Genomic DNA, 21,505 nt, shown 5'->3' on the forward strand with positions numbered 1-21,505 from the left:
ATACATGTATTTTTGATGTGATTCTATTGGAATCAATGGATCCTAACATGTACTATGCTGTGCAAGAAAAAAAAAAGAAAAAAGTTCCTGCACATTTCCAAAAAAATGCACTGGTAGAAACTGCATACATGTGAACCTGACCCATAGGAACTAATGTTAAATGGACTGTGGTGCATTTCTGTAACCACATAGGTTTGAATCTAGTCTAAGTGTTCAGCTTCTTTATTATAGGTGTATGAACCTATAAGCAAAGTTGTCCGGCATATATGGCTTTCTACACAAGACTCTCTCATCTATTGGGGGACACAGGAAGTCTTTAACCCCTCCTACCAGCATGCCACCGTTTTTTTCTAGCGATATCTCTTCTTCAGCGTTGCTAAATGTAAAGACAGACCTGCCTTTTCTAAAAATTATTTATTTTCACTTAAATGCCTTTAATCAAGACTCTTCTCTATATCACTGCTGGAGGTTTTCTTTCCAATCAGCAGCTGTCTGGCACTATTGTTCTCAGTTAAGCCTCATACACATGATCAGATTGGTGGCCAACAAAGCGTCAGATTTTAGTCCGAAAGGCATGTGCCAGAAACTTTTCTTCCATACAAATGGTACACAATTTTTGGCCAACAAACACGAACGCAGTCACGTACTACGTGGAATTTCAGTTCTTGAGCACCTTCTGCTAACGTCGTGTTTGGTGAGCATTGATTCCGAGCATGTGTGTTTGTACTTTCAACTTTTGGATGACAGACTTGTGTACACACAATAGGAAAATCTGACAGACCGTTGTCCGCCGAAAATTTAATAGCCTGCCATCCAACATTTGTTGGCGGAAAGTTGAACAATTGTCTGATGGAGAGTACTAACAGTTGGATTTTAGGCCAACAATCTCATCACACGATTTCTCGCCGAAAAGCCAATCGTGTGTACGAGGCTTTAGGCTTACCATACCTGAACCCCACTGGACTAGACATTATGTTTGAGCGTTGGGTTTTGCATGGGGAAGACACTCTGTTCTGCCAAACTTAAACAGCATTTTTCAGGTCCAGAGCCAGCAGCACTGCCTCTGCCCCTGCCCTGTCGCTGAAGACTTGAGTGAGTAGGCCACAGGCAGCCTCTTATTTGTTGGTCACTGGGCACCATTGTCCATTTTTCAGTCATCTTTGCCATGGAAAGGAGTTAATGTTGTAGTACTGAGCAGGAGCATCATTCAATCAGTGGCATGTAGCACGTGCTCTTACCCACCCTGCATCAGGAAGGCATCACTCCTGTAGTAAAGAACCACCCTCAGATCACCGACCCTTGCCTGCTACCAATTGGCCAAGTTTTGTGAATACTTGAGGTCTTGCTTCTCATCCTGACTGTTGCTATAACACACTGTGGCCGCCACATGACTGATCCTAGACAGTGGCTGCCTCCAACTCCATTTCTACTAATGGGCAGGAACTACTTGCAGTGTTGCCCACTGATGTCTGCAGCCTGGAATAATGCTGTCTTTTGCTGTTGATCTCTAATATTTTTACATTACTCTTTGGCTCAGCTGGGTGTAGCTTTTGTCCTTTGCCTTTCTGGGCAAGTCAAGCTGGATTTTTTTTTCTCTGGCTCCATTTCACCCTACCAGTTTTCCAAGTTTCATGAGTCCTTTCCCCTGACCATAAACTTTGCCTTACCACCACGTAATCACAACAGGTCTGAATCTAGACACAAGTGGGATTAGTCCTGTTGATCTGGGTGCCTCCAGCCCACAATTGCACCAGTTTTTACAACTGTTTCTATGCAAGGATTAAATGTGTCTTGATAGGGGAAGTGAACAGCCTAAGCACTTGCCAGCCTTGTATCTGGACTTTATTGAAAAGTGATTGAAAATCAAACTAAAAAAAGAGTTTTGATTTCTTCAAATTTTTTCTGTATTTTACCTGCTCGGATTCTTCATCGCTGATGTTGGTCCTTCCCAGCATAGTGGCCTTGACAGTACTCAGAATCTTGAGCTGGGTGCTGATAGTCGGGATCCTTTCACATACCTGTAATGCAAATTCATGGAAAAGTGCTCAGTTTAAATGCTTTCCGACAAATATTTTTATTTTTTTTATTTTTTTTAAACACTTCCTGTTTTCTGATTAACTGCATAGAGTTTACATGAGGGTTAGGCAACCCCCGGCACAGGTGCAGCAAGTGGCATGCAAAGTGGCAAGTGGCTTTTGCTGGCACTCGATTTCCTCCCCATCAGCAGAGCAGTGCAGAGATGTGTCGGTGAGACACTAATGCATTTGGTTTTCAGAATTCCACACACCGCACCTGCACTGAGGGGGAGGCACTGCGCCCCCGCACATTGTAAAAGATCGCAAACATTGTTTGGTTCTCCAACTTTGCTGTAGCTGCGATCATCCACTTTTGTGAGGGGTGGGGGGTCCCCGTTTCCAGGACTGTCATTGGCCACTGCTAAAGCCAATCACAGTCCTGCTAGCCCCACCCACCAGCTGGAGGAAGATGACTTGCTTGGTTGCCACTACCAATCTCAGGAAGAAGGGGTTTTACTGTGATTGGGAAAAAAAAAAGTCAGGTTTGTACAATTACTGTTGAGCTTCAGGGAACTTTGTTGAAATTATTCCTGAACCTTACTACTTAACCCCTGCATTCTGTGTCCCTTTAAGCCACAGCCAGTATTCAGTGCAATGAAAATCGCACCGCACTTTTTCTTAACTTATGATCCTGCACAAAGGCCCACTGCTTTCAGAAAATGCCCCTGACAGCACATACAAGCATCTGGGCTGGATGCAAGAGGTAGATCAGCAGGAGGAGTGTGCCAGGACAGGTAAATGCGCCTCCTCTCTCCTTCCTTTCACAACTCTGCATATCATATATGAGAAAAGGGTACAGTGGCAGGGCAGATGTGTAGGGGGGACAGTGATGTGAGCTGGAAGAGTGCAGGATGCCAATTTGTCACTATTACATAAAGTGGTTGTAAACCCAGTGTGGGGGAAAGAAAAAAAAAAATCTAACACCTGCAAGACAAAGGCATAATGAGCTAGTATGCATAGCAAACTAGCTAATTTTTTAATACCCATCTGAGATCGAAGCCCTTGCTGTGGTACCCATACACAGCACTGGCCAGCGACATCACTTCCGGGGGGGGGGGGGGGGGGGGGGTTACTTCCAGGTATTGCAGCTCTGGCAGTGCAGAGCCGCAATGACGACACAGGCTCGGGTGCCACCGGCAACAACACAGTCTAACTGAAGCAATGGCACGTATGTGCCATTGCTTCCATGCGCATGTGCTGATGACATTGGCACATGCAAATACTGGGGATATCTCCTCCTTAACCGTGTAAGTTTAGGAGATACCCGGGTAGCTACAGGTAAGCCTATAAGGTAGCAAAAAGTGGTCTGTAAGGGTTTACAACCACTTTAAGTAGTTTACACCATTTACTTTATAAAAAATCCTTTTCGCGATCGAGTGTGTAAAGTTAAAAAAAAAATTCAGCACACTATGTTCAAAAGGTTGCCTACCCCTGGTTTACATATTTACAGGCTGAAAGGTGCGTATACTTAAATATGTTTGAGAAGAGCATTTACTGATTGGTTAACCTCCTCACAGCAGATGCACAACACCAAGGCCAAGCCACTAACTCCTGCACAAGCTCTTTAAAGAGGAGCTCAAGACTCCCCCAAAAAAAGTCAGGAGCTACAAATACTGTAGCTGCTGCCTTAATACAAGGACACCCACCTGTCCAGGGATCCAGCGATGTCTTCACCCAAGCCAATTCTTCAATTGCAGGTGCCGGCATCTCAAGTAAGTGAAGTAGTCAGTGAGGCCTTCTGACTTAACATACAGATTTTTTTTTTTTTTTTTACTGCACATGCGCGAGCATTGTGAATGGTCCTGCAGTCTTCTGGGACCTGTGATGTGTGCCAGAATACCACAAACTTTCGGAGCAGATGACCAGAAGTGGGGGGTGGGTACCTGTCAAAACCAGGTACCTGCTCCCCCCCAAAAATAGTGCTGGAGGGGGGAGATGATGCAAACAAGCAGAACTGGATGGTGTTTTGTTGTGTAACTTTTCTGATCATGATGCCACATATCAACTGAATACAGGCCAATAACACAAATTCTCATGCATTATAAATGAAGTCTCACAGACAGCATGAAATATAGCAGCTCCCATGGGTCAAACATTGCATCATTTTGCAGCAAAACGTGTTTGATTCTCATTTCTGGTATACAGTCCAAGCCTGGCATGTTCAAGGCAGACATGTTTAGTTGATTAGACACAGATATAATGGAGCTTTTTTGCTGTTTGTTCTCAATTATAGAAATGTTAAGCTATGCCTGAACCAGTGTTTGTTGCTGTACACAGAACAAGGGTTAATCTTTATAAATGTCATTGCCGTACCATCAAACCCTCAACCTGATAGTCCACACAGAATTCTTGCTACTCAGAGACTCCATATTATCAGGAAACGTAGAAATTACGATGCTGGATTCCTGAACACTAAAGGGATCGGTCATGGTAAAATTTGATATTACCAATAGCAATCAATTGGCAAAAGTTAAAGAGGAAGTAAACCCTGATGGGTTTTACTTCCTCTTTTTTCCTCTGCAAAGTAAAAGCATAATGGGCCAGTATACATCACATACTGACCTTTAAACAAAGCCCAATGTCCCCCCCACTGCTGGCCACATCCATCTTCGCCCCACTTCCTTCTGGGGGCCATGGACTCCAGCTCTGCGACTGGCTGGTGTCGCGTGACTTCTTTCCCATGCATGGGCACAGGAGCTGTCAGGCACGGCACATGCTAGTGTAGAAATGGTACGGAGGTCCATTTCTACACAGCGCACGCGCTGATGATGGCGCAATCGTATCTGGTAAATATCTACTAAACCGTGCAGGTTTAGGCACTATTTACAGTACCTACAGGTAAGCCTCATTATAAGCTTACCTGTAGTAAAAGTGGTGTAACTAGGTTTACAACCACTTTAAAACCCTCAAAAGTACTGGCATAGCCCAAACATGTAGCTATCCTGATCATAGACACGTCCATTGGTCAAGAAGTAATTGTTAAAAATGACCTGATAACTGGATGGACTTGTGTCTTTTTTCAACCTATGTAACTTATCCACCTCTACCTAACAACTGGAATTTTACTTTCTCCAACTCATCCCACAGTTCTTATCTTTTGTATAAGTTGCCTCTGTGTTTAGATTGTAAGCTCTCATGAGCAGGGCCCCCCAACTCTCCTGTATTGAATTGTATTTTAAATGTACTGTCTACATATATTTTTTTCAAATGCGGAGCAAACTGTTGGTGCTTTATTATTGATGACACAGCCTTTAACAAGTATTAATGGAACAGGCTGTAGATGCTTTACATCAATTGATAAATTGATATGCTTAAACAAAAGTCTGTTTACCTGAAGCAAGTTAGTTCTGATCCTCTTATCTGTGCACTGCTTAGCCACTTCCTTGGCCAGCTTGGTCACTTCATCTGAAGCTTTAGCAATGTCCTTGGCACACTGAATGAGAGCTCTCTTGTTGCCGCTACCACCTCTCACAAGCCGAGACATCTCTGCCATAAGCAGAGCCATGCGTTTGGCAGCTGCAATGATGTCATTACCCTACAATAGGGGAACAGTTTAATTAGGAACATAAAATAGCAATTCAAGAAACAAATACATTTGCCATCACCCACATTTTAGATGGGCAGCAATGTGCAAAACAAAAATTAAGGAAATTCTTTTTCTTAAAACAAAAAGCTAAACCTGCATCCTGTTGGCAAAACATAAATGGAAAAAAGTACAACGAAAATACAATAAATAAAAGAGCTCTAGTTCCATGTGCTTCTCCCAATGGTTGCAAATATGACACTGAACGATATACTTGCAGACTTTGACAATATAAAAGGTTCTTAGTGGTAAATTCCATGCCTTTGCACTTATTTTTAAAGAGGCCTTTAATGGCAAATCAATTCTTTACAAGCCATGAAAACGAGGATTCCTCTGCTTTTGAAAATTGGAACAGATAAACATTTATTTCAAAATACGCCATTGAGAGGAGCTGGAAACAAGAGGATGAGATTTGCAAAACTGCAAATACCATTGTATTGTATAACAAGTAACAAATTTCCAGTCTTGGTTAAATCAGTGATTGGCCAAACACTGCAGGGTAACATACACACACGTTAAGTGAGGTGTGCAGGATTATGGATGCTGGTAACACAACGGATGTTGCCTTAACAAATCTGAACACTAGACCAGACATCAGTGCAGAATACAAACAGAAGAGCCGTCCCACACACGTGTCCCCGCCAGACAGTGCGCTGTGGAGATTGTACAGGCTGTGGGTTAGTAACAGACACCACAGTGTAACATGCATCACTGACGACAATTAGTACACACCTGGAAGGAAGAATGTTAGCGTGAAAATGGTAGAAAAGCTATCATGGGCCCAAGCAACCCTATCCAAAGAGCAATGAAGACAGGTTAAGCTCATTTTATGGACTTGACATTTATGCCAGTTTTAACATTTTTTTGCAAGAATTATTTACATGACCAGATTTTTTATTTATTTTTTGTCATTCAGTAACAAGAGTTGAAATACATACTGTATTGCAGACCTGCTTTATACTTTAACATACCATAGTAGGAGGGAAAAATATTTGATCCCCTGCTAATTTGGTACATTTGCCCACTGACAAAAATGATCTGTCTATAATTTAAATGAGAGGTTTATTTTAACAGTGAGAGACAGAACAAACAAAAATATTCAGAAAAAATGCATTTCAAAAAAGTTATAAATTGATTTGCATTTTAATGAGTGAAATAAGTATTTGATCCCTTATCAAGCAGCAAGATTTCTGGCTCCCAGGTGTCTTCTATACAGGCAATGAGCTGAGATTAGGAGCACTCTCTTAAAAGGCAGTACTCCTAATCTCAGCATGTTACTTGTGTAAAAGGCACCTGTCCACAGATGCAATTCGATTTGAATCTCTCCACCATGGCCAAGACCAGCGAGCTGTCCAAGGATGTCAGGGAAAAGATTGTAGACCTACACAAGGCTGGAATGGGCTACAAGACTATCGCCAAGCACAGTTAGTGCAATTATTTGCAAATGGAAGAAACACAAAATAACTGTCAAACGCCATCGGTCTGGGGCTCCATGCAAGAGCTCTCTGTGAGATAATCATGAGAACTGTGAGGAGTCAGCCCAGAACTACATGGGAGGATTTTGTCATTGATTTTCAGGTAGCTGGGACAGTGAAGGTCTAAAATCCTGCAGCTCCCGCAAGGTCCCCCCCTGCTCAAGAAAGCACATGTACAGACCCGTCTGAAATTTGTTAATGAACATCTGAATGATTCAGAGGGGAACTGGGTGAAAGCGCTGTGGTCAGATGAAACCAAAATAGAGCTCTTTGGCATCAACTCAACTCGCCGTGTTTGGAGGAGGAGGAATGCTGCCTATGACCCGCAAGAACACCATCACCACTGTCAAACATGGAGGTGAAAACATTATGTTTTGAGGGTGTTTTTCTGCTAAGGGGACAGGACAACTTCACCACATCAAAAGGGATGATGGACGGGCCATATACCATCAAATCTTGGGAGAGAACCTCCTTCCCTCAGCTAGGGCATTGAAAATAGGTCATGGAAGAGTTTTCCATCAGTACAATGACCCAAAACACATCGCCAGGGCAGCAAAGGAGTGGCTCAAAAAGCACATTAAAGTCCTGGAGTGCCTAGCCAGTCTCCAGACCTTAATCCTATAGAAAATATGTGGAGCTGAGGGTTCGAGTTACCAAACGTCAGCATTGAAACCTTAATGACTTAGAAAGGATCTGAAAAGGGGAGTGGTATAAAATCCCTCCCGAGAGGTGTGCAAACCTAGTGGCCAACTACAGGAAACATCTGACCAGGGTTTTTTTTTTTCAACAAGTACGAAGTCAAGTTTTGCGAAGGGGTGAAATGCTTATTTCACTCATTAAAATGCAATTCAGTTTATAACATTTTTGAAATGCGTTTTTCTGGATATTTTCGTTTTTGTGTCTCACTGTTAAAATAAACCTACCATTAAAATTATAGACTGATCATTTCTTTATCAGTGGGCAAATGTACAAAATCAGAAGGGGAACAAATACTTTTTTCCCCTCACTGTAGGTGAGCACTTAGAAGGTCCATTTATAACACCTATTTCCCATATAAACAGGAGGCTACTGTGCTTATGTTGCATACGGTTTTAACAGCTGGCCACACTGAAGGATTCTGGGTAAACCTACTTTAGGCCTCGTTCACATGGGGCGTATGAATCTGTAACCCCGTGTAAAAGCACAGATGTTCTGTGCATGCAATTGGGGTGCAGCAGCTGAACGGATATAGATGCTGCTTTTCCCGCCAATGTGACATTTCCGCAGGTACACAACCCTGAAAGCACACTAATGGCAAATGGGGAACTTCCTATGTTAAACTGTTACATTAAACATTGGCTGTAACACAACCATTAAAGAATGCAATAGTATAACATGTAGGATATATGGCACCCAACAGCCCTAGTCTGATTATACAATAACTATCAAATACATGGTCTCTCTACATCTTCCTTAGGGTCATGAATGACTTTGTACCTAATTAAGTCTTTCTTTGAGAAATATGCGATAACATTACATTGTATATTTTAAGGCAGCAATGCTGTCAAGTGTTATTTTACCATTGGGTAGACTGAACCAGATTATTTTGCCACAGAAGAACATTTTTTTCTTAAAATGGTCACCGTGACCAATAAGACATTTTCCTGACTAAACTATTAAATAGCATGGTCCAATGCTGACACCTCCTCATTCTGTACACATCTGCTATGCTGCAGTAAGATGCTATCCTCTGGGGATGGGAGAATCTAATACCAGACCTATACATAACCATTGTATATTGTAAAGCGCTGCACAAACTGTTGGTGCTATATAAATCCTGAATAATAATAATTGTACAGTCATCTCTAGCTGTCTGGCCTACACAGGAAGTAGAAACATCCATTATATAGCACATCTTACAGGCAGCATACAGATATAGTATGTAGAGCAACCAGCAACTCAGCATTGGACTTTTTTAGGAACAAAAATGCTCTGCTACTACCATCCAGGGCTATAGCGGGAAGAGTCAAGATCTCCCTCCGAAGTCGGCCCGAAGTCACATGCTGGCCGTTCAGCACCTCCCACTGTAGCCTTGGATCGTAGTAGCAGAGTGGGTGGCCTAAAGATAAATGGAAAAAAAAGGTATTTAGAGGCATCTTTTTAAACAAACAGAGCGAGTTATGGGCAGATGAAGAGGGGCTACCAAGATATTTTGTAGAGTTTTCTTTACTATGAATATCGACAGGAGGTATTTTAGGGGGGGGGGGGGGGGCGCAGAGACGGACGGGAGTTGACAGGCAGGGAGGAAGTGAGGAGAGCTGCGGATGACAGAGGCACGTAAGCTGACTACGATAGTCAGGGCTCAGCAGCCATGATTAACGTGGTCAGCACATGAAGGGGGGGGAGGGGACAGAGGAAGTGGCAGGATCAGCCAGGTTTTTTTTTACAGCATAGAAAAGGGCAGATTAGATAGCAAAAAGCACTGTTTAAGCCGCTATAAGGGAACAGGATTTTTTTTTAGGGTTACAAACACTTCAAGAAAATACATAGGCCATATGTGGATATTGTTCTTAAATAATTGTAAATATGTTTTTGAATGAATTTCCAATTTTTCAAGAACTGACAGCATCTAGCTGCCTAAATGATATGACTACTACTGGGGCAGAGGCGTTTTCTATATTCTGAATAGATTTGTTTTATCCCAAATGTTTCAGCTATTTCAGAGGAATAACCATTACAAATGATACACTAGTCAGTAATTCTAGTTTGTGGGATCAAATCTTCATATCTGTCAATCTATCACATCAAGAGTCTTCGGGAGCCATGCAAAAAAAATGGTTAATTCATATTTTGCCAAATAAAACTGTTAGACACAAAGGGTAAAGTGGATGGCTGAACAATTCTCATTGAGGGCTTGTCCGTTAGTATGAACTGGATGGAATGGAGATAGGATACTGGTTATCGGCATACATAGGAAAACAGATTAGACATTATACACATTCTAGCTATAATGCCCTTTAATTGCATCCAGTTCCAAGCTGCTGTATTCCATTTTGATGAGCATGGTAATATTGAATAGTTCTATTAAATGATACTATCCCCTATTTCTAACAGATCATAAGTATTACTAGACGGCTAACCAAACATATCTTGATACACAAAACATATACAAGCCAAAATCCACTGAGGAAGCCATTCATGGGCTCGCAGACACAAGCCAGCACAGGTAAACATTCAGCAAAACTATCAGCTTGGCGCAGACGGGAGGCGCAAACCGTGTCACTGATGGAGGGAGAGGGGTGGGATGCACATGGCACGGTGGAGGATGCATATTTTGTAACCATCGAATACCTTACTGGACCATTTGGTAGCTTCCCGGTGTAAAGACTGAGCTGCGGCCAGCATTGGCTGGTTCACAGGCTGCCCCTCAGGCACTAACAGCAGCTCTGGCTCATAATCATCTTCAACGTCAGAGGAGAGGACAAATTCTACTGACGCTTCCTCCTCCTCCTCCTCCTCCTCTTCCTCACGCTCCTGCTCTACCTCAGACACAGCGGCTTCTGTACCCTGCGGGGTAGCAGGAGCAGGGCTTCCAGGTGACTGGGAGGGCAGGGAGGGGTAAAGAAAGGGGGACAGGTTAGTATCAGAAGCAGAGGTGGGAAAGGAGGGCAAAGGGCTGACTGCTCCAGAAGCCAAACCATATGACTACTTGGGTACATATATTCACAGTTTTCTTTTTAGCGGTCTAGTAGAACCATGATAATAGAATTGAAACGTTAAACAATAGAAATAAATCAAAATACACATTTATGAAATTCCAAAAAGGTAAGTGAAGACTAAGATTTAAACTAAAACAATATATTAGTATTATTTAAAAGCAAAGCCCACCCAAATTGAAACGTGAACACACATTACAAGTTAAAATCACCACCCATCTTTTAAAGTGGAACTAAACCTTCCTCGACCTTACCGCCAATGAAGCTACCCTCTTAGCCTCTGTTTGCTCAGGTTACCATGGTGCTGCACATGTGATCAGTTATGACAATCAGCCATTTGATGCCTTGGCAGTCTGATTAAGAACACAAACACAAGTGACCGTTCACTTTCACAGCAAGCCTTGAGTGCAACTTGTTTTGGGAAACTGCCAAATCAATCCGTTAAGTTTAGCTTTAATGTACCTCCTGTGGACTTAAATGTAAGTACTGTGCATAACCCAACTTTTAAGCCCTGGATAGCATAGGGAAGGGTTAGAAATCTTGCAGGTGTGGTGCTCTATCCCAATCACAGACTCCTATTGCTGTCTGTGCCCTTGCTGAGATGTGTCCTGCCTGCAAGGGATGGTGAACACCGTCACAAAGATAGAAATTTATGGGGAATCCGAAGTTTTACAGTTATCAGTAAAAGAATAGAAGAGGAAAATCCTCCAACAGGAAAGTATTTTCTAGTGACAGCTGAGTATAGTTTCCCTCACACAGATTTCCTCTTTCTACCGGTTATTCATCTCTGGGATAGAAGTGAAGGATAATCTTCTCAATGGGACCCAGACAGCAAATAATAAAAATTTTGGATAGAAATGGGAATGGTTTAACTACCTTTTTTATCACTTGTGATCAACCACAAAAGGTCAGCAACTGATTGACAACTGATCAAAAATAAGCAGTCTAGGATTTCAGATATACTATAGTATGGATTCATTATGCATAACTGCAGTACTAATAAAAGGTTTATAAAGAGCACAACAACAAAAAAATTAGGAAAAAATTATTTACATGAATAAATGATTAGCCTGGGTGAGAATATTACAGGCAGTGTGACTTTAATGTGTTGAGTAAGCCATTGATACAGTGCCTTGAAAAATTATTCATACCTCCTGAAATTTTCCACATTTAGTCATTTTACAGCCAAAAATGAATTGTATTTTATTGAGATTTTAGGTGATAGACCAACACAAAGTGCCACATAATTGTGAAGTGGAAGGAAAACGATAAAAGGTTTTACATTTTTTTTTTACAAATAAATATGTGAAAAGTATGGCGTGCATGTGTATTCAGCTCCCGAGTCAATACTTTGTAGAACCATCTTTTGCTGCAATTACAGCTGCAAGTCTTTTTGGGAATGTCTCCACTAACTTTGCACATCTAGAGTGACATTTTTGCCCATTCTTCTTTGCAAAATAGCTCAACCTCTGTCAGATTGGATGGAGAGTGTCTGAACAGCAATTTTCAAGTCTTGTTAGATTCTCGAATGGATTTAGATCTGGACTTTGAAAGGGCCATTAGAACACATAAATGTGCTTTAAACTAATCCATTCTATTCTAGCTCTGGCTGTATGTTTAGAGGCGTTGTCCTGCTGGAAGGTGAACCTCCGCCCCAGTCTCAAGTCTTTCGCAGACTCTTATCAGGTTTTCTTCTAAGATTGCCCTCTATTTGGCTCCATCCATCTTCCCATCCACTCTGACCAGCTTTCCTGTCCCTGTTGAAGAAAAGAATTCCCACAACATGACTCTGCCACCATGTTTCACGGTGGGGATGGTGTGTTCAGGGTGATGTGCAATTGGTTTTTTGCCACACATAGCGTTTTGCTTTTAGGCCAAAAAGTTCAATTTCGGTATCATCTGACCAGAGCACCTTCTTCCACATGTTTGCTGTGTCCCCCACATGGCTTCTCGCAATCTACAAATGGGACTTCCTATGGCTTTCTTTCAACAATGGCTTTGTGGCAAGATTTTTGGAGTTCCACGACTAATTGTTGTCCTGTGGACAGACTCTCCAATCTGAGCTGTGGATCCCTGCAGCTCCTCCAGAGATACCATGAGCCTCTTGGCTGCTTCCCTGATTAATTCTCTCCTTGTTCGGCCTGTCCGTTTAAGTGGACGGCCATATCTTGGTAGGTTTGCAGTTGTGCCATACCCTTTCAATTTTCGGATGATGGATTGAACAGTGCTCCATGAGATGTTTATAACCTAACCCTGCTTTAAACTTCTCCACAAATTTATCCCTGACCTGTCTGGTGTGTTCTTTGGCCTTCATGATGCAGTTTGTTCACTAAGGTTCTCTAACAAACCTCTGAGAGCTTCACAGAACAGCTGTATTTATACCAAGATTGAATTACACACAGGTGGACTCATTTTACTAATTGGGTAATTTTTGAAGGCAATTGGTTTCACTAGAATTTAGTTAGGGGTATCAGAGTAAAGGGGGCCGAATAAAAATGCATGCCACACTTTTCACATATTTGTTTGTAAACAATTTTGAAAAACATTTTTCATTTTTCTCCCACTTCACAATTATGTGCCACTTTGTGTTGGTCTATCACATAAAAAGCCCAATAAAATACATTTACGTTTTTGGTTGTAACATAACAAAATTTCTAGAGAGTCAGTCTCTCGGTGTCTGTTTAGGGGCGTTGTCCTGCTTGAGTCTTCTGCAGACTCCAACAGGTCTCTCTCTCATAATATATATAATATACACACTTTTTCAAGGCACTGTATCTATATACTGTATATGCAGTCATTTGGCATAAGGCCATAGACAAAAACATCAATGAACTATGATTTTGGGTGGACTTGGCTTTTAATGTGCAATATACTGTACATAACACTTTAAATACTTGCTTTGGGAAGCAATTTTGTTTACATTGTGAAGATTTAGAATTATGACATTTCCGACCTCTTTTTCTTTGATGTATGCCAAATCTGTATGACAGACATGTCAATGGGAGGAGCATGAATGTATTGCAACACCAACGTTTAGTCCCTCTGTGTTGGTAGTAAAACATTGCGAAAGCAAAGCATTCACTAATTGGACAAGATGGAGAGCACGACTTTACCGCCCATCTCCACCTCGTCCGGAGAATGATTTGAAGTCATTGAGAAAATGAAAAGTGATCTGAATGGTGCCCAAACCAAACAGCCAACCTTCTGTGAGAGCAACAGGGCAGCCGGTTCGCCTGGGACCCAAAAGCTAGTAAAGATCATTGTAGTAGTGGTGTCTACTACAGCAACTTCCAGCTTCTAGAAGCATCCCACAGGAATGGTATACACAGTTACATTGGACCAAAGAAAATATCCATAACTGAAGTTGGTCTTTAAGCACAATTGTATAAACCAATAAACATTACTGCAATTCCAATCAGAAGCTTTCATAACTATTTAACTTTATTAATACCATTTAAATCGATATTCAGTTTAAATTTGGTTTCCAACCAAGCTTTTGTCTACAAAACCCATTATGCTCATTGTATGGAAAGCAAATAATTTAATAGTAAAAAGGGCATCTCACATTCTAATATATGTTACTAATATTTATACATCTGACTGGAAATGTGCTGCACTGATCAGGAGGTCTACATCATAAAAAAAAAACCTAACTTAAAGTGTCATGTGCCAACAAATATCTAAAAAGAAACACAGGTAAATTTACACAAATCACTGTGCTTAAATATGAAATGTGCAACACACAAGACTAATAATAAACCCAAAATTAATTAAATGCGCATGAAAGTGCCACGTGCCAACATTGGAAAATGCAGAAGTGACTAACAAAGAATCCCAAGCCAAGATTTGTTTTCACAATACAGAACTTAGTTATTTTACCATCTCTAGGCAAAAATGCCTAATTTGCATTTCCAAACGTCCAACTAGATTTAACAGCATCAAAAAAATCTCCACAAATTACTGAAACTGACACAAACAAAAATGAATTGAATTGTATTCATTAATAAAAATGCGGCAGTTGGCAATACAGAAAACCCAGATGTACTAAAGCTGCCAATTAGAAGGTGACCTCACTATACAAATGAAAAAAAGAAGAAAAATCCTAGGAACAGAGAGTCCAAAAATGGTTATTTATATGAAAATGGTTGATCTCTCTTCACAGTCAAATTAAGAAAAATCCACTAGAGGATAAAAAAGGGGGAAAAAAATTAGACAAAAAAAAAGTGGACAAAATGGAAAGAGGTCAAAGAAAAAAATAAAATAAAAGGAGTGGGTGACTAGCTGTTGATAAATGCATTACCCACTCCATATTTGAACAGTGAGGTGAAAACAAGCACAGCTCATAAATCCACTGAGTTTCCAGGTTGGATATTTCCCTTCTCTTTGGATTTCCTGCTTTAATGTGGGGTATATTTGTCTATTCCGAAGAATAAACTAAAAGCCCATGTAGCCTTTCCAACGTATTGCAAGCCACAAGGGCAATGCAATAAACTATGTTGGTAGAGGCACAGATAATTTAGGATTTTATGGAATGTTCGAGAGGTGGAAGTAGATGTATAAAAGGTACACCACTTTCATATTACCCAACGGATTTATTCAAGAGCATTTTTTACATGGAAAAAATATCCTTTAAAATTATAGGAGGATTGTTTAACTGGCTGATCCAGTAGATTGGGAGCCATTTTTTTTACGTAAGAATGTTACTCCTTTGAAAAGGACAGTAAGTTTATCTGGCAAAAAAGGGCACAAAACCCTGCAATTCTTAAAAATTGGCCAATATTTCCCTAAAACATATTTAATAACAAAACGCTGGCTGGAAAAAATTGTGGTCGTAGACCATAAAACTGTATTTGATTCCATCTTATTTTTTTTTTTTACATCTTTTTAAACTGAAAGGGTATCGCTACTCAATGTGTGTACTTGGGAGATAAGCAAATCCAAACTCTCTCCATCATAACTTCTTCTCAACAAATCTTTCCCCAAGTACCTTTGCTTGGACATTGAAGGCCTTTATCTCAAAGCAATTCTGCTTGAGCTGTAAAAATTGGCAAGGTGGCACCGATTACAGCCATGATTGATAAGGATATAAACAAATTGTGATCCATGGGTTTAAAAAAAGTACTAGTAAGAATTTTATTATTCTCCATGGACAGTTCATGGATATCCCAAAAAAAAAAAAAAAGTAACTCCTTAGTACTTACTCCATAGTAAACGGTTCTAACATGACAGAATTCAATTCTCTCATATACAGTACATGGCCAGGGGGTTTATGGCATGGAAGACATTTTAGAAGTTAATATGCTGCATAACATGCAAAAAAAATTATGAATTTTTAGTTTATCAAATTATTGGCTTTTAATTTAGCATTTTATCATTTTTATATATTTATGATGGCACATGGCATATTGTATATTTCATGAGTTTTGAGTTGATTACTAATTTCAGTCAAGTTGCACATTTTAGATTTATTTTTTCTTATGTCTTTACTTAGATGTCACAAAGTAGACAGTTGATTTAGGCATAAACAAAAACAAAGTGACATGTTCTAATAAAAAAAATGTAAAAGACAAAAATACAATAGTAAAATCAGTATATGCAAAGAGATAAACACTATAATATATGGGGTACAGAGTAAAAACAGAAAGGAAGTATGTCCTGTTATCCAAGTTCAACCGTCACAAGGTAATAAAAAAAGTCTTGTTTCAATATTGTAAATGTTTATAGTGAAATGTTCATATGATAGTTTAGAGTTTAAATAAGGTGGGAAAATGTTCATAAAAAGCATAGAAATTTTCACCACAGAACTATTTTTTTTTTTTTTTTAATTAAGAATGTTTAAAAAAAAACAAATAGATAAAGGTACCAACTTAAATAGAGAAAAGGAGGACACTGAGACTACTATTTGTGGGAGACTATGGGGAAATTAGCTTTGTCACCATTATATAAAATATCCAGAATTAGTTCAAGGGACTGTGCACTGAGCCATATAGTCATAGAAGATATGAGACAGTAGTTGTAAAATAGCTGCAAGGACTCCAAGTCTGTCTGAATTTCTCTTCAGTGTTATGAAGGGTAGAGGTGAGATCTTCCATAAAGAAAGATATCGATTGCCTTAGAGCAGTGATGGTGAACCTTGGCACCCCAGATGTTTTGGAACTACATTTCCCATGATGCTCCACTAGACTGCAGAGTGCATGAGCATCATGGGAAATGTAGTTCCAAAACATCTGGGATGCCAAGGTTCGCCATCACTGCCTTAGAGTATCAAAGTATTATAGTGGGTGGTTGTGGTCATTTCCAAAATGAATGGAATGCATGGCTTCACTTCATTCAACATAGGGGTTTTACACAGATATAGATATTACATTATTTTATTATAGATTTGTCATTTGATTTACATTTTATATTTAGGCACAGTAATTTGTGTTATTTATTCACATGTATTAATTTGTTTTTATATATTTATGTTGGCACACAGCACTTTATCCCAAGTAAGGTTTTTATTATGTTGGCATCCCCATTGGCACTGCACTTTCAGTCGGATGCGTATGTACTATTTATATCTAGTAGTGTGGACTGCTTCTCAGGTATAGATTTTTAATTGATTCATCCACAAGCTCAGTTTCATACATTACTATTATTATTATTATTGAGATGATGAGCAAAGGGAGAGCTTAAGTACTAATCAAAAAATCATGCGACCAAATGTCTAAAGTTTTGGTTAACGCGAAAGGTGCTGAGAAAAGCCTGCAGCGATATTCTCTAGGAAACATTTCAGTCCTGCTTTTATTCTGTAGACATCTCACCAAGACTTGAAGACTTATATGACCAATTGTGATAAAAGACAAGCAGAAGCTGCCATTGCAGACCTCATTTAGAAAATATTAGCGGTCTGTCATTCTACTTCCCTGCTTAAGTACTTTAGTTCGAATAAACTGGAACAAGTATGCAGATTTTACTAACCTGATATGCCTTTTTACGTTGAGTCAGTCACTTAGCCAGTGATTCAAGGTTTTAAAACAAGTGCCTCAAAACAGTCAGGCAAACATCATTCAGGTGGTCTGAAATGGCAGCCCGTGTATTTTTTCCAAAGACAGGTCTAGTTTAAAGATATGCAGTAAGCCATTGAGACTGGTGTCAGTTACTGGGAATCAGACCAACTGCAGGACTATGCCCTGCCAACCGGTCACTCAGTCACCTTGATTGTACAGGAGGGGAGGTGGGGGGGGGTTTGGTTGGAGATGGCAGTTAGCAAGACATAGTGCTGAAATGAGGCCTCCAGTAAAATAGCAAAATTAGGTTTAACGAGGCAATATGTAGGGTTGTTTTGCTAATAAAGTTGGCGATAAAAGTATACTGCAATATATGTCTGCTTTACATCCAATCATTGCACACTTTGTTATACGCAAGCTTACACCTATAAACAATGTACCATTGTAAAACACAACATGCCACTAGGAAAATAGAATGAGAAAGTTTATGGGGTACCGTAACCCATATCAAATGTACAGATTTAATCACAAAGACAGCTAATGAAAGAAACTGCAAAATGGTATATATTGTTAAAAGATTAAAGTTTGGGAAATGAATAGCTGTATACACTACATTTAGGTCTAAGGCTGGGTTCGCGCCATTAGGAACTGTATGTGGGTTCTGAGCATCCAATTTGCAATAGCAGGAGATTTTGACCGGCTCTCTATGGAGCCAATTCACCTATCTCCACTGCGGATTAGATGCAAATTTGCACAGCATTCCTGTGCATCTTTTGGTCCGTTTCAGGTCTGAATTTAGCCAAAAATTTCAGGCTGAAATCGGATCTGGAACGGTGAACCAGGAAGCACCAGACCCCTGCTGGGAGCCGCACGCGGGGATGGAGTGAACCTAGCCTTAAAGAAAAATTCAAAGTATCAGTAAGCCAAAGCTTTTTGTTTTGTATTAAGTGGTGAAGGGTTAGAATCTCAGTTAAAGTGGAACTTTACCCATAACAACTTGAGAACAAACTGGCTACTTTAACACTGAGGCACTTTAAAAATAGCACCTGAAAAGCACCTCTCCAGTGTGAGAGCCCAAGTGCTTTCACACTGGGACAGTGCACTTGCAGGATGGGAAAAAGTCCTGCAAGCAGCATCTTGGGGCAGTGTGGGAGCGTTGTATACACCACTCCTAAACCGCCCCTGCCATTGAAATCAATGGGCAGCTCTGCCAAATCGCTTTGACAGCGGCGCTTTTTGCCCCTTGTTGGCCACTTCCACACTTTCCACTTTAAACATGCAACCAAATTTAGTGTGTGCCGTAAATTGCCTCCAGCATTGCTCCTGTTTCTTCTTGCTGGAGGCTGCCATTTTTCTGAAGCCCAGAGCCCCTTTACACCAGTAAATCTTTAGGCTGTCAGCAGATAGGACTCTACAAATTCGACACAATACTTAAAAAGAGAGCAAATGAGCATGTGCAGAGCAGGCGATTTTTAATAGTATAGGCACTTTAAAGTGGTTGTAAACCCTTACAGACCACTTTGACCTACAGGTAAGCCTAGATTAAGGCTTACCTGTAGGTCCAAGAAATATCTCCTAAACCTACACGGTTTAGGAGATATTTGCAAAAAGACAGGCACCGCTGTCTACGGCGCACTGAGCATGCTGCTGCTAACGGCGATATGCCGTAAGTGGCGGCTCCCGTGCAGGAGTGACGTCATTGTGGCTCTGGCCAATCATAGCCGGAGCCACGATACCCGGAAGGAAGATGGACGCTCTGTGGAAGAGGGGACAGCGGTGACATCACTGGCTCCTGTGTCAGGTAAGTGACACATAATGGGCTACTATGCGATGCATAGTAGCCCATTATGCTTTACCTTTGCAGGGAAACAAAGAGGAAATAAACCCATCAGGGTTTACTTCCTCTTTAATGTATTACATAGCTATTCATAATAAAAAAAGAGCAAACCTGCCGTGATCTAGCAGGAGTTTTTTGACTAAAGTTCCACTTTAAGTTTTTATTGCTGTCTTGTCCTCACTGGGAAGAGTCTCTCTCAATTTCTCCTAGTGACAACTGTCACTGGGACAGAAAGTGATGTAAAATCCAATTTTACGACTGCACATCTGCCATAAGAGGGACCTACTCCTAAGTTTTTTTTTTTTTTTTTTAACCATTTTCTAGTCTACTCAAAACTAAACAAGATACATTTATAACAGGTCAAAAGGAAAACGTAATGGACCAGCACAAACAATAGTTTTAAAGCATCATACATAAAATTCACAAAATTGGAGATGTGAAAAGGCTGCTGACCTACATCTTCAGAAGAAAGAAACAGACTTTAGCCATACCGGAATAAAAACCTTCATCACCATAGAATGTGCTTCATTTCACTGAAGGTCATTTGTTGTGTGTAACATAGAATGAAGGTGGAATTAGGGCCGTCTTTAATAATGATTGGACCCTGGGTCCAATCACCCCATGCAAATTTTCTCTCCACGCCAACATTTTAAAAAAGAACACACACGTAAACTTTTGTATTGAATTGTACGTGTACCGTCTGCCCTCATGTTGTAAAGCGCTGCACAAAACTGTCGGCGCTATTTAACTCCTGTACAATAATAATGAAGGGGAGTCCAGGATGATGGGGGGGGGGAAGATAGTGAACCTTTGCATTCCACGTTCACGTCTGTACCCCTCCATACCCCACCCAGGGGTGGGTGGGGGAGGGAGGAACACAGAGCGCCGCTCTGTCATTCCCTGTCACTCCGGTCTGCAACTCCTGACAGAGGGAGAAGCGGGACAAGCGAGCTCAAGCACATGAAGCTCACAGCTGTCCCGCTCTCTTGTCATATTGGGACAGCGGGGGGAGGGGGGTGGTGTGGGGTCATGGGAGCACCTGCTACTCCGGGAAAACTGCAAGCAGCGCGGGGCTTAAGTGGCAGCTGCTTTGGGACCCATGGCAGCTGCCCCTTTTGCCCTGCGTTAAAGACGGCCCTGGAATTAGTGGGTTAATATCCCCAGGCAGTTAAACATGCTCCTCTTTGTCAGTATATTGTACTTTTACACAAAACCCATTTTTTCTGTCAGCTGGTTTACCATAATGTAGAACACAAGACGTACTTTCAAGTTTATTACATTTTAATAGCTGCTGTGTAGTGTTTCTCAAGAACCTTCCTTCGGGTCATGCTTTCAGGATTTCTTAAATCCTAAACAGGATGAGGTCAGAGGTTACCACAAATATTACCATAGAAGGAAATCCCGAGGACATCACTTGTAAATGGAACTCAGGCTGAGAAATACTGCAGCACAGCTAACTAAATACATACACTGTGACTGTCTTGTTTTGTGTTTATGTTTATGTTTAACATATTTCTTCTGAAGGAAATGTCTATAGTTCATTTAGCCCTCCTCCACCTATGTATATCACCCTCCTTGAAAATTACCTTGCTGGACCATTTGCGTGCTTCTTCGTGAAGTTGTCTTGCAGCCACCATCATTGGTTCATTCACTACCTCGCCCACCAGCTCTTCAGGGAACTCCTCATCCTTCTCATCAGGAGGTGGGGGTCTGGGTGGTGGAATCTCTCCCTCAGGAAGAGGCGGTTTGGGAGGTGCAGCCTCATCAGTCAGCTAGGGGGGGGAAAAAAAACGTATTAAAAATTGACTGAGAACATGGAAATCACTGATAAAAGGATTAACGTGATGT

The 21,505-nt window shown here is 40.9% G+C and overlaps 1 protein-coding gene across 2 annotated transcripts in view; it reads right to left on the reverse strand.

Moving 5' to 3' along the window:
- Nucleotides 1–21,505, reverse strand: part of VCL (vinculin) — a 112,156-nt gene that overhangs the window by 1,811 nt on the left and 88,840 nt on the right. The window contains exons 18-21 of one of the 2 annotated variants that reach the window (XM_077454047.1): nucleotides 21,244–21,429; nucleotides 10,464–10,712; nucleotides 5,407–5,610; nucleotides 1,914–2,018 (exon numbers count right to left, since the gene is read on the reverse strand). In XM_077454047.1, coding sequence (XP_077310173.1) covers nucleotides 1,914–2,018; nucleotides 5,407–5,610; nucleotides 10,464–10,712; nucleotides 21,244–21,429 — 744 coding nt within the window. The remainder of the gene's footprint in view (nucleotides 1–1,913; nucleotides 2,019–5,406; nucleotides 5,611–10,463; nucleotides 10,713–21,243; nucleotides 21,430–21,505) is intronic. The other variant, XM_077454048.1, reaches the window with a different exon arrangement.

Source organism: Lithobates pipiens, unplaced genomic scaffold (assembly GCF_037356315.1).
Source record: "Lithobates pipiens isolate NorthernLeopardFrog02 unplaced genomic scaffold, aLitPip1_a1.2 Scaffold_25, whole genome shotgun sequence".
In the NCBI taxonomy this organism is placed as follows: Eukaryota; Metazoa; Chordata; class Amphibia; order Anura; family Ranidae; genus Lithobates; species Lithobates pipiens.